This window comes from Xiphophorus hellerii, chromosome 2 (assembly GCF_003331165.1).
Source record: "Xiphophorus hellerii strain 12219 chromosome 2, Xiphophorus_hellerii-4.1, whole genome shotgun sequence".
Lineage (NCBI taxonomy): Eukaryota > Metazoa > Chordata > Actinopteri > Cyprinodontiformes > Poeciliidae > Xiphophorus > Xiphophorus hellerii.
The window spans coordinates 12,871,308-12,884,501 of NC_045673.1; the positions used below are offsets into that span (position 1 = coordinate 12,871,308).

At 41.2% G+C, this 13,194-nt stretch overlaps 1 protein-coding gene across 5 annotated transcripts in view; it reads right to left on the reverse strand.

Annotated features, from left to right (window-relative positions):
* shank3a (SH3 and multiple ankyrin repeat domains 3a) overlaps positions 1 to 13,194 on the reverse strand; it is a 148,126-nt gene that overhangs the window by 11,440 nt on the left and 123,492 nt on the right. For 4 of the 5 annotated variants that reach the window (XR_004342026.1, XM_032584271.1, XM_032584286.1 and 1 more), the window contains exons 16-23: positions 10,851 to 10,975; positions 10,359 to 10,494; positions 6,415 to 6,495; positions 6,213 to 6,236; positions 5,511 to 5,638; positions 4,908 to 5,013; positions 3,568 to 4,094; positions 1,366 to 3,473 (exon numbers count right to left, since the gene is read on the reverse strand). Coding sequence is in view for 4 of the 5 variants with exons in the window: in XM_032584271.1 (XP_032440162.1) it covers positions 1,366 to 3,473; positions 3,568 to 4,094; positions 4,908 to 5,013; positions 5,511 to 5,638; positions 6,213 to 6,236; positions 6,415 to 6,495; positions 10,359 to 10,494; positions 10,851 to 10,975 (3,235 nt within the window). In the remaining variant the exon portion in view is untranslated. The remainder of the gene's footprint in view (positions 1 to 1,365; positions 3,474 to 3,567; positions 4,095 to 4,907; positions 5,014 to 5,510; positions 5,639 to 6,212; positions 6,237 to 6,414; positions 6,496 to 10,358; positions 10,495 to 10,850; positions 10,976 to 13,194) is intronic. The other variant, XM_032584278.1, reaches the window with a different exon arrangement.

A 13,194-nucleotide genomic window follows, 5' to 3' on the forward strand; every position in this document is an offset into this window, starting at 1 on the left:
AAATCAAATCTATTTTCTATTAGTGAAAGAGCCACACTAAGAACTACTGTGTTGCACTGACAACATTACTTTTTGGTTTAGACACAATTACTCAGTATTGGTTGGTATCTATCAGTGAGATATATAGTACGGCTTTAGACTATATTGCTCAAAGTATTCAGTCATCTGCCTGCAAAAACTCAAGTTCATGAATGAAATGTCACTCCTAATTCTCTAGAAAAGGTTTTTACAAGATTAAGTTGTATTTAAGACAATTTTTGACAATTCTACCAGAAGTGCACTTGTGAGGTAAAACACTGATGTTGGCCAAGATGTAGTGTCACTTCTTGTTCATCCCAAAGGTTTTCTATGGGATAGAAGTCAAGACTGCATAGCCAGTGAAATATTTTACCCAAATTTGCCAGCCACTTTATGAACCATGCTTTGAATACTAGTGCACAGTGATGTTGGAATAGGAAGGGACCATCTCGAAAATGTTCCCATAGTATTAGGAGCATGAAACTCACACAATGCTTTGATATACTTAATTATTAATAGCTAATTTCTCTTTAACTAAATGGTAGAGATTAACCTCTAAAAATATAGTCCCACACCATATTTTCTTCTGCACCAAACTTTGCACTTGACACATCAAGTCCTGATCCCATGCTTTCTAATTGCACTTGTTGATGTAATGCTCAGTGGCAGTAGCTTGGATGCTAACCATGATAATTATTCAAATAAGGTGCAATAGAAACAGGTCAACAATATTTTTTGTTGTAAAATAAATAAACAATTCCACAATAACTGTTCTCTCATCCTTATAATAAACTTGTATCTGCTCCCAGTATAAAAAATGATTGCCTGCTTACACAAAAAAGGCTAGGAAAATATTTTGAATGTGGTTCTTTTATCCTCTAAGTTTCAGTTCTTATAGAGAAACAAAAATCTACTAAAAAATGTATTAGGAGGTCAAAACTTCACAAAACTGGAGGTTGTAAATTCTCCATTAAATTTTTAACGCAAGATCTCTACATACCACTAATTTTCACAACAATGCATGAGACATCTAATCATTATAACCATCAACAATAGACTGCTAATAGATTTACATGAGGTGAGTGCAGCAAGCCCAAACATACAGCAGAAATTGATGCTAGAAAGTTATGTATTAAAGGAGTAACAAAAGTGCTGACAAATGATTAAACACGTATATAATGGTGGTTAAATGCTATCAATCTCCTTTGATATGCATTTTGTCCTGCTGGAACTAGGCACTCTGCCCTGATAAGTACAGCATGAATAAACTCTAACAGTATCATTTTGCTGCAATTCTCTAATGTCTTTAGTCACTCAGTGCTAAAGACATTCTTGATATTCTCTTACCTTGCACCTGCCACAGGTGACTTTCTCCCAGGGTCAAGAGAGGCTCCCAGCGGCTCCTCACCCAGTGACCTAGTGTCTTTACTTAACTGCTGTAGACGTGAACTGAGCTCTCCCATAACTGATGGTTTTGCGCTCTCATCTGCACCTAGCCCGAGTCCTAGCCCGCCAAGATTACCCAAACTCCCAATCCCTAGCCCTACCCCTGGTCCTCGAGGTTCTACCAGATCCCCCCACAACTTGGACCTCCGTTGGAAGAGATAGCGTGGCTTGGTTGGAGCTAGACCAGTAACTGAGGCGGAACCACCTGCAGGAAGCCCAGCTCCACCAGCTGCTGCAGCAGCCAGTGCAGCAGCCTGTTGCTGGGACAGCAGCTCACTATCAGAGCTCTGCTTCAGCAAAGGGTCCCTGAAGGTGACGGGGCCTTTACTGCCTCCTATCTGGGATTTGAGTCGAGGCTTCGGAGGCACTGGCGGCTTGTCAAGAACAAAAGTCTGCCCGTCAGCATAGGAGGTGTGCGTGGTGTGCGTGTCAGCAGGCTCGCCACTTTCTGAGGACAATGTAGACATGCTGGAAACTGTAGAGACGGTGCTGGTGGTCTCAAGATGGTGGTCTCTCTCTCTGTCACTGGAGCTGCGCGTGTCAGCCTCCTCCACACCTGAGTCAGCTGCAGAACCAGCCTCGCCCACTGGTGGGGGCTCCAGAGGGTCAGAAGTTTTCCCTGAGACAGCTGCTGTACTGGGTGGTTGTGGGAGCTGAGGAGGCTGAGGCTGGGTGGTTGTCACAGTTGGAGTTGTTGGGGTTAAGGGAGTTTGGGGTGTTGGTGTGGCTGGTGTAGCAGGAGACAGAGCAGCTTTAGCAGATGACACTGGTATCCCCTGTGCCTGGGCCAGCAACCCATTTGCAAACTCATCTGGTGGAGGAACCACCCCAATCTTACGTAGCTCTTCTCTTGTTTCCTCATCGCTGGAAGATAACATAGCCGGTGGTAAGGTGACTGTGTAGGCATCCGCATCCTCTTCTGAGCTTCCCTGAGCCAGGGTCTTCTCTTGGGCAGGACTGGCAGGACGCTGAGTTTGAGGCTGAACCTGGAGTTGAGTTTGGGGCTGGAGAGCTGTGGGAATGGGGGATTTAGCCCGTGGACTCTGTGATTTGCTGGGATCTATGGTTGCAGGCACAGGTTTCTGTTCAATCCCTGACCCCATCCCAGCAGCCTGACCATTGCTGGTCGCATGAACCATGATCAGCCCAGCTGTCTTCTGCTGTGATGTATCCATAATGCTGATCAACATGCTTTTTTTATCCTCTAATCTCTTTTCCTCCTTTCTCTCCTCAATTCTAGCTTCCATCTCTTGACGGAATGAAATAGGGGATGATGACGTAGTCCACTGTGGTTTGATGGCTTGAGGAGCCAAAATATTAGCTGGGGAGGATGATGTACCATACCCTGCTGCCTTGGCGCTTTTAGGTGAAAAAGGGGGAGATGCAGTTACTCCATCCCCGTGTGGAGACTCTTTGGTCTGAGTGTCAGAGAACATTACAACCTGGCCTACTCGCTCTTGTTTAGTCCGAGGCTCTGGGCTGCCAGTTGGGGACTGACTCTGAGAGGTCAGAGCTCTCTCCCTTGCGGCCAGCGCAAGAGCTAGTGGTGAATTTGGGTCCAGAGGCTTTCCTGTGAGTGGATGGATAAAGGTGGTCCCACTAGGTGAGGGGCTCAGAGCCAAGGCAGGGGGGGGAAGCTGTCCAAGCTCTCGAGTTAACAGCCGTTCATCGATGGAGTGAGACTGAGTCAAAGAGGGGGAGTCAGGGCTTGTTGTAGGTGACCCTTCCATGGTCCCAACAGAAAGGAAGACAGTGGATTTCCTCCGCTCTTCAAGGCGACGTTCACGATCTTTTACTGCTCCAGCAATAGCAGCAGCAAATGGACCTTTACCCTGAAACATCATCTCTCCTTGGGCTCGCAATCGCTCTCGTTCAGCCATGAGCTGCTGCTGGTAGTAGTCGACACGGCTGGTGTGCGTGTGCCCATGTGGGTGTCGTCCTGAGGGTGAGCTCTCTCGCGAGTGGGCAGCAGCTAAGGCTAGGCTAGCCTTTTCTTGTGCATCTTCTACCTATCATTAGCAAAATGAAAAGGAAGATTTAATCTCAGAAATCCCTTGGCATTTTTAAGAATAAAAATTAAATTGTTATTAAGATACAACCTACCTGTAGCTGTTTCACCAAAGGACTTTTCTTTCTTTGGGGCTTTGTGGGTGTGAATAGTCCAATGCTGAACTGACCCACATTTGCGTAAGGGTTGTCAATTACCCTTCCCTTTCTTTTGATTCGCTCTGGTGGAGTAGCAGCAGAGGGACGGGGGATTTCTGTAGGTTCTACAGGTAGGTGGGAGGAGTCCTGTAGGATGATCATTGAGCGAGCTTTCTTCTGTCTCTCGATGTGTGTGGCTTGCCGCTGAGCGGCTTCGTAAGGCAGGTCCAAGGAGGATGGCTTGAAGCTGGAACGGCCTCCAGGCTCATGGCCTTGGCTTTGGGTCCGAGATGGGGGAGGAGGAGGGCAAAAAGCTGGAGGAGGACCCGTGTCTAAGTAGTAAGGAGGTGGAGGAGGTGCCGTCTGAGGAGGTGGAGGGATAGGATGGGGTTGTGAGTGATCTCGGAGGCTGTCTGTCATAGAGGAACTACGTGGAAATCTGTGCTCGCCTGCAAGTGCAGACAGTCTATCCTCTTCGGTGGCACCTGTTGACGGAGGGAAAGGGACAGGTTATTTAATTATGTGGCACAGGTTACTATCAAAGAATCATTTATTTAAAATATACCAGGTTCACACTTAGTTAATAACAAAAATGGCTTTCAACTGGAAACCAGCACAATTTATGATTCCTTAACAAAACATCTTATGATAAATCTTTTACAAAATATTAAATATTGTTAAAGTTGTTTTGAGAGCCAACAATTCCATCTGTATTTATTACAAAACCAAAACATCTGCACATACTAAACCTTATATTTTCTGGGGTTTCTCTTGTTCATTTTCTACAGAACACTGTGCTAAAACTGCTCTATAGTCACCTACTATTTGGATGGTAACTATGTATCAGAGCCAGCACACCAAAAATTGTGAGCAATATTAGATAATATGAGGATTTCTGCACTAGGCTCTGTTTCATATGAATTTGATCACATCTCCTTTACAAAGGGCAACATTTATACATTTTTACATTTATTAATATTTACTGGTCTTTGTTCTGGGAAATTTTGACAATTTTTATTATTATATTGTGTTGAGTAAAAGCATGCTTTCAATTTTCACACTTTTTACTGAACTTGCTTGGACATCTTGCAGCCCCTTCTGGACTAAATACTGTTTTGAAATCAAAATTAGCTTAAATTATTTCTGGTATTACCATATTCTTAATTTCTTATCAAAACCAGAAGGCTTAATGTGTTTGATGTTACTTTGTTTAAAATGGTGATTTTCCATAAAACTCGTACAAACAAAATAAAACGTCTTTCTAATTTAATTAAGTAAACCATGAATGAATGTTTTACCAAAAGACTTGGTCCTGGACATGCCTTTAGGGAATGGTATGTGACCCCTCTCGATACCTGGGTGCAGACCTCCATGTAGCGTCATCCCTTGTCTCTCAAACAGTGACTGCAGCACAAAATTCAGAACTTAATGTGTAATCAAAGCCACCTTAAAGAAACTTCAGTAAGATCTCTATAACTTATCGCAGAAATAGCCAGTAACTGTGTGGAGCAAAATTCTTCAGCTGTGGTGCTTAAGAGTCATTACCAGTTATCTCAAACTCCTGATGTCAGTCTTGTGCCAAGACAAAATCTAGTTAAAGTGTTTAGGGGGCAAACACTTTTCCCCACAGCGGCAGATTACATTGGTAAGCTTTTGTCCTTAATAAATGAAATCATCATTTAAAAATTGATTTTTGTATTTACTCGTTTCATTCTTATCCAATATTAAAATTTATTTTCTAATCTGAATCATTAAAGCGTGACAACAATAAAGAAGAAAAAAACAGAAGAACTTTGTAGGGGACCAAACACCAAAAACAGCGTATTTCAGATAGAATTGGTATGTAGAGCAGCATGGCACATAGAGGTGTCTGGAAGTGTGCTGTGTGTAGGTTCACTCACACTGATCTCTGCTGGTGTTATTCTCCTGCTGGTAGGCCGTTGTTTGACAGTGGCTGCTCTGTAATCTGCCTCCGGGGGCTGAGAATGCAACATAGATTCCTGCGATGCCAACATCTCATCTAGTCTTTCTGTTAAAAAGGAAATGAGCCAGAACTAAATGCTAAGATGTAAGACCATGGAAATGTTCTATTATAATCTCTGACATGGATGTCAATGGAAGAGAAAGAAAAGACAAAATCCAAAACATAGCTCCATGCTACAGTGTGAAATCTCGATTTGTGTTTTGGGTGAAAAATGATTTGTAAATGTTTGCTAGTTCTCTTCTCTGGAACCAAGAGGTGAAAAAACAAAGTGGAGAACTAAGGACAGCCAAAGAAAGTCAGCGCAGGTTCATCTGTTCCGTTGTCCGAATCAGTGAAATTCTTGCATAAATTATTCCTCTCTTATACCACTCCTCACAACTGAAAATAAAAGCAGCAAGCAAGGAAAGCCTACTGCAATGCACATGCACAACAGCAATAGAAAACTTCAGGGCACAACTGGTGTATATTTTACTGTCTGGTGCACCCTTTCCTAATGCTGCCCTGGGCAACTGCTCAAATGGCTCAGATCAAAAACTGCCTCTGGTCCAAATCCGCACTGCTCTAATGACACAGCAGTGATAAGTCATGATTATGACGCTCAGAGAAGTGTCAAACTCACCTCCTCGTCTTCTCCGAGCAGAAGCTTGGTGGGAAAAAGATAGCGTCAGCAGAGGAGGGAAAATGACAAGAACAAGGCGACACAAGTGACTATTCTAAAAGTTAGGAGACACGCCATATTTTAATGACAGAGTCAAGTAGGAAATATGAAACAAAAGGAGGAAGAGAGTGTTGAGTTTGTTCGCCAGTTCTTAGGCACTCACCCAGTTCCTCCAGCTCAGCCGTCATGGACTTGGAGCGCAGCGTCAGGGTGGTGCTGGGAGCTCTCTTGGGTGGAGGGGGAGCTGTGGAGACAAGGCATGGAGTTGAGGATGATGTTGCTGTGGATGAAAATCCTTTGGCTTTGCGACTCAGTGCCCTCTTGGCGTCCCCCAGTCGGTCGGCCCATCTGGTTTTCACTGCTTTGATTTGCGCGTAATCAAGAGAACTGGAGGTCTCGCACTTGTTCACGCTGCGGCTGAAGCTCAACTTCTTCATGTTTCTCTCTTTGTCTGATGGCTTATTAATTTGTCTTTCTTCGCAACTTTCAGGTTTGTAATCTTTGTGCTGCCAGAATTTCCCTCTGTTGAGGAGCCCATTGGCAGTAAATGAACAAGTCACTCTTCTCTGTAGCATCCCGAGCTGTTTGAATCCTTCCATTAAACACAGAACAACATAATTTGTCTGCTACAATAGTAGGCATAAGTGCAATGTGTGCATAAAGGAGAGGGAGCAACCCATCCATCTTCCCTTTAATATACTGCCCGCCTTGAATTTAGCAGATGTGCAATTGATAGAAACACATTAACACTTCAGTTTACACTCACATGCCTGAACTCGCACAAAGAAAACTCCTTGAGGGAAGACATAACGACACGAGGGCCGACAGACAAAGAGATGACAGCAAATTTAACGGCTAAGGAAAATGATGCGCTGCAGCCTTTACATTACAAGAGCCCTTGGGAACCTTCCAAGCTCACTACACACACAAACACACAAGGCAACTGGGCTGTTAATTCCCAGGCAAGGCAGTAAATCATATCTGCCAAACAATGGATTCAAAAACCAAACCGCAAAGTTATAGGCTTCAAAATAAATGCAATTAAATATTGTGCATAACTAAACTGGAAAGAGAGCAGACAATCTAGCAGTAACAGCAAAATATCATGCAGTAAGACAGTATCGGTAAAGCCACAGCCCATTAGCAGTTTTTAGAGGATAATGTCTAAAAAAACCCAAATTTCTTGTCAATCACTCAATCAGCTCACTCTAAGACCAACCAGCTAACACTGAAAGCAGCCCTCTAGAGCCATAACTCCCTAGATCACACACAAGCCCCGATGCAGCAGCTGCACGTCTACTGTACATACGCCATCCCGGGTACTGTCCAAATATCTTCATTTCCTCAGCAGCCTGCACACTCTGCTACAGAAGCAGGGAGCAGAGCAGATAGAGGAGGATGGAAAAAGAGAGGCTCAGATGGAGAGAGAGTGTTGCAGTTGCTGTAATATAATGCTTAATTCAAACATGCATTGTAGTCACCATAGCAACGGTGGCAGTAGTGAGGCCACGCATGGTGCAGAGAAATTTGTATTTGTATTTGTGCTAGGGTGAAGCGCAATAAGGAGAGTTTGTCCAACCGGAGTCGGTGAGTGGCGGCAGGAAGGTGTTCAGAGTGGCTTAGGGAGCCGAAAAGAACAGAAGAAAGGTGACGTAAACTAAGGACAAGACTTTTGTTTTTTATCTAATGTGAAACAATCCATTTGGTTGATCACAAGACATATTTTTCAGCACTTTAATCTTTTTGTTTAAAGGGCAAATGTATCTATTGAAGCCTGTAGAAGTTGAAACTGTGAAATATAGATAAATCTTGATATTTTGTTTTTCCACACAAATAAGTAATTTCAAAAGCAAGAAGGTTTTAACAACAAAATGCTGTTAGCCACAGCTCTCTTAAAAGCAGAATTTGAATGCAGTATGCCCTGTTGTATTTTGGAGATGGACTGTTTTCTTTATCCAAAAAGATCTTTATAGCAAAAAAATCTTGAACAGATGTTTAACTGCTATAAACCAGAACACAATTTAAAAGGAAAAATTGTAAAAAAAAAAAATATATATATATATATATGTTTGCCCATCAAAGGCACTTCAAACATAAAGGCCCACATTTGACCACTCTCATTCAAAATTGTGGAGTTCATTTAAATAGATTTTAAGAATTAGCTTCTTTTTTTTTTTTTTTTTACCTTAGGTGTCAGTTTAATTTTCCCATTCCTATACTGTGCTGTGCCTCCATTGTAACCATCTAAACAATGTTTGACAGAAGAATTCGGACATAATATTTTGTCATTATTCCGCCCACTTTTTGCGAATCCCCCGTTATTGAGGTAGTAAAACAACCCACAGTAAAATGAAAGCGCCTCCATGCTTCACAGCTGGTACTGCAACCTCAGGTTTTACAGCCTCAGTCCAACTCCTACAACATCAGTTAGTTCAAACCTCAGATCCAACAGACCACGATCCCAAATACACACAGAAAGAGAATATACCAATCAGGCTAAAATTATGATGTAGAAAATTACAGTTAAATTACAGTGATTTAAACTGCAGAAAATGGATACTACTGTATGCAAAATTACTTACTTCAATTTAGATTATGTGCATTAATCTTCACAGTACCAACAGAATGTGTCAGTAATTAAATCAACACAAAAAAAGTCACCGCAGTGAACAAATCTCTAGTCTAATTCCATTTTAGCATCACTGCATGTGAGAGGCTGTACACGCACTCCTAGAAATTTGTTGTACCTTGAACACAACAGGCCCAACACAAGGACAGATATCCATGCTCATTCCTACAGGTAATTTGTAATTGCCTTTTAAGATAACACTGAACTATCAAAGGAAAAGCTCATAGTATGAAGCAGAAAAGGCTTTAATGAGCCTTTACAACTGGCTTAAGTGGGAGAAAGACAAAGAAAGATGTGAACTGAGACCACAAATCGGTAATACAATTTAGCAAAAAGGGCACTCAGCTGTCTTAGAGTAAACCCATTTATTTCTGGTTCTAAATTTCAACAATCACTACTAGTCTAGCATGTATTACAATGTACATAATTGTAAAGGTTGGAGATCACTATGCCAGGATTGTGTGGGCGCAAAGTAATGGCAAACTCTGGTTGACATGGAAACTACATAAATTTACAATGTGGAAATATTCCTGACAACAGAAACACCAATATGTGTATAAAAGCCAATTAGGCATTTCCATTACAACACGTAACGCACTGAGCTTCAGTTGTGTTTAAAAAAGTGAGGAAAGAACAAAATCCCTATCATAGCTTTATTTTCATTCACAACACTGTATTGAGAACACAATGCACTCAGTGTGAAATCATAACATGAAAAAATTTATTAAATTCATTATTGTTCAACAGAATGTGGAGAAAACAAGAAATCTTTGGGTGTTAAGAAGTTGTAGTCTGTTCTAAAAATGAACATATCTTTCAGTGTTTAAGTTTATGTTAATCTTTATAACCACTGTTTCAGAAAACGTCATGCCATCTATGTTGCATACCGCCTGAACATTTCTGGCACTCAGTGTACAAATGGCCACTCTCCAGACCACTTACGATGGTTCTAGAACAAAAATGGAAATTCTTTCTGATGTGTTTGGGGTCAGGGCTATTTCCTTTCACCATGCTTGACTTCAACTCTTCAAAGTAATTTGAGGTATTTTAACTTTTGTATGATTCCTATGTGTTAAACAGCGTGAGCATGAGAATCATCCTTGAACAGCACAGTACCTAAGTCACAATGCTTCACAGTGCACTGTGACTTGTGTTTAAGGGTTGTCTGACAATCTGTTTGTAGCTCTTAGACACAAATAGAACTGTCCCGTTTCCACCAGTCCAAAACTTTTTCTCTATCTTTTTGTCAGTCCTTGTGTCCTTTAGTAAGTTACAATCTCTTTAGCACATCTCATTTTGTTATGAAGAACTAATACCATCCACTCTTTTCCATGTGCCTTATCACATCATATATACTACAGACCTGACTCATAACCATTAGCTTGGAAACTTAAACAATGTGAACATATGAAGTAATTTTTTTACACGTAAGTTGTAATCTTTCCTTAAATGACATTATTACTTCTAAATAGCCTTACCTTTCTTTCGAACAATTTCTTCCGACTCTGGCTTGCGTGTGACAGAAACAACTTTCATTAGGAGTCTGCTCCCCCCTTGCCGGATTAAAGACACCACCTGCTTGTGGCCCACCTTCACTACATTCACCCCGTTCACCTGGAAAAAATGTAAGACGATAGAAACTGGGTCAATGCTGATAAAATTCTGATAAAATTCTGGTCACCCCACATGAAAAATTTGCAAGTTTATCATATTATTTATTTATAAAATAAATAATAAAACTACATTATTGTTTATGATATCAATTAATTATCCCACAAAGATTATTACGATGTTACATCTAAATTAATAAAAAAAACCTTCTCTACAGAATATACATGTACTAAATGCAGCAAAGTTCAGAAATTGGTTTACTCCTGTGTTTCAGAAATTACCTCCGTTTTCAATGTTTTGAATGAAGACACACACACCCCCCCCCCCCTCCACACACACACACACCCCTTCTTAACTACCTCAATGAGAAAGTCCCCCGTCCTGAGACCAGCCCTCCAGGCCACCCCCTCCACGTCCACTGACTCCAAGTACTGCAGGGCAGGGAATGCTGGGGTGGGAGTGAACTCTTCAATGGGAGTCTCGGCTATAAAGAAAAAACAAAATAGATTTAAACATACATTCAGAATTACAATGTCTGTCTGCAAAATATGGTAGTTAAAACCATACACTTCAGTGCCTCAAAGATTCGGAAAATAAAACTGCTGGACATTCCAAGCACCAAGTAATTACCAAAAACAACATTCAGGAAAAGGCTGCTGGATTTTAATTGTTCCATCGTTTTCTTGTTTTGGGAAACCAAATACTGCTCTACAAAGAACCAAACGGTTTTAATTAACATTATCTGGTTAAGATGTTATTGTCTTGAGAGAGTAATACAAATGCACAATGTACAGAGGAGTCCAAAAATAGCAATATGGTTTAAATTTTAGCCTTAGAATCACATCCAGCACATCAATTTCTCAAGTCCATTAGTGCTGGATGAATCTTTTATATTTCTCCTTAGTGACAGCTAACTGTTTAAGAGGTGGACAGTTTATTTATTGCTTAAATCCCTCCCTCTATTCTATGATTCAATTGAAGGCAACATCCGTCCAGCCCGGTCTGTGTCTGGACAGGGGTGTGAAAAACCTGAGGACAAATTTGGCCTGACACTTTTATTTTCAACAGTCTAACAGTCTCATTCTGTCCTGGGACACAGTAAAGGACCAGTCACTGACCTGATGTTACTCCCTACATTCTTCAAAAAGCTACTTTGAAATCAGACACTATAAAAATGATTAGACTCTGTGAGGAAATATTCTAGAGATATTTTTAAGTGTTCATTAACTTAACAGAATTTTGCTTGAAGAAAAAAAGTCACAACCAGAGATTTTATATGTGACTTTTGTCTTTACGGTAATCTGTATTCAAACATTTTAAGGAGCTTATTATGGGTAACTCAATAGAAACACAGTGAAAGTATTATTTACAGATATCTCTGTGTAATGCAACCCAAATTATTTGCACCTATTTACAGATGTTTTTCTTAAATATTGGAAAGAAAATAAAGCTTGGGCAGCTGAAAACCTGAGTGCAATGCCACTTGACACACAAGTGGCAAAACAGCCAATCCAGGAGCACCATTCAATGTCTTTGGCACTGATTGCCCAAACCCCTAAGAGTGAGATAAGGAAGCCTGTTAGCTTCTGTGGTCGTGCTAAGACGGTTTCCATTGTGCATATTAATGCATATTAAGGTATATTTTGTGCTTGAACTATCAATATAGACCTTTACAAGCCTCTTTTAGACGTGGCCTGAAGTATTCACAGATATTCGTAATTTGTGAGCATCTGTGGACATTAACGTTAACAAGTCTCCACTGATTGACATATATTTACTAACTAAACTACACAATACTTCATGCACAATAAAGGTGATTGGAGGAACCTAAAGCCTTCACGTGATTTTACTGCAGTGGAGCTCTTACCAACTGCTGTAACATTTTTCTTTCCTGCCTTGTATGCTGGCAAATTAAAAGAAAGTGTCATGCAGGTCTGAAGAAGAGAAAATGAAAAAATTTTTGTGGAACATCAAGTACCTTCATGCCTTTAAAATGTCTGTCATATTTGATGCAGCCCTTTTCTGAAAAGTGCATTTGGATTAGAATCAAGGTGAAGTATCCACAGTGTTCTGCTGAATCAGGATAACCTGTTCCTGAGACATCGCCGTCTCGTTTATGTGACCCAAACCCACTGTGTTTACATTCTACATTTTCAATAATGAAACCAGAGAATTGTAGTTACAACATTAGTACTTTAAGTGAATATGCCTGTTTTGCATACTGAATCCAACTTATACTCGCTTCAATCCCTGAACAAACATGCAGCTCCGCCTGAAAATCCCAATCTATATGCAGACAATCTATAACAATTTTTTGAGTGCAGCATAACAAATTCTGTTTAATCTCAACGCAAGTGTGAGTAAATTACTGACACATGAGAGCTCTCAAAGGACTACTAAGTGAACCACGGTGTGTGTGTCTGAGGGTGCTGGAGAGTAAAAGAACGAGTAAAAAAGAGAGTGGGGCGAGCCAAGATTCATGGTAGAGAGTGACAGAGCAGTAAAGCACACTCAGACTCCCGGCAAGCTGCCGAAGAGAGGCTGCCATGGTAACCACCACGAACGGGGAGCTGGCACGTGTGTGCTCGTAAAAACGAATTTGCGGTTACGGAGTATGAGTCAAAAGGTGGATTTGGTTACAAAGCGGAAGGGCTGACAGAATTTAGAGATAATCAACAGGAAGGATGAAAGAAGGATGCATCG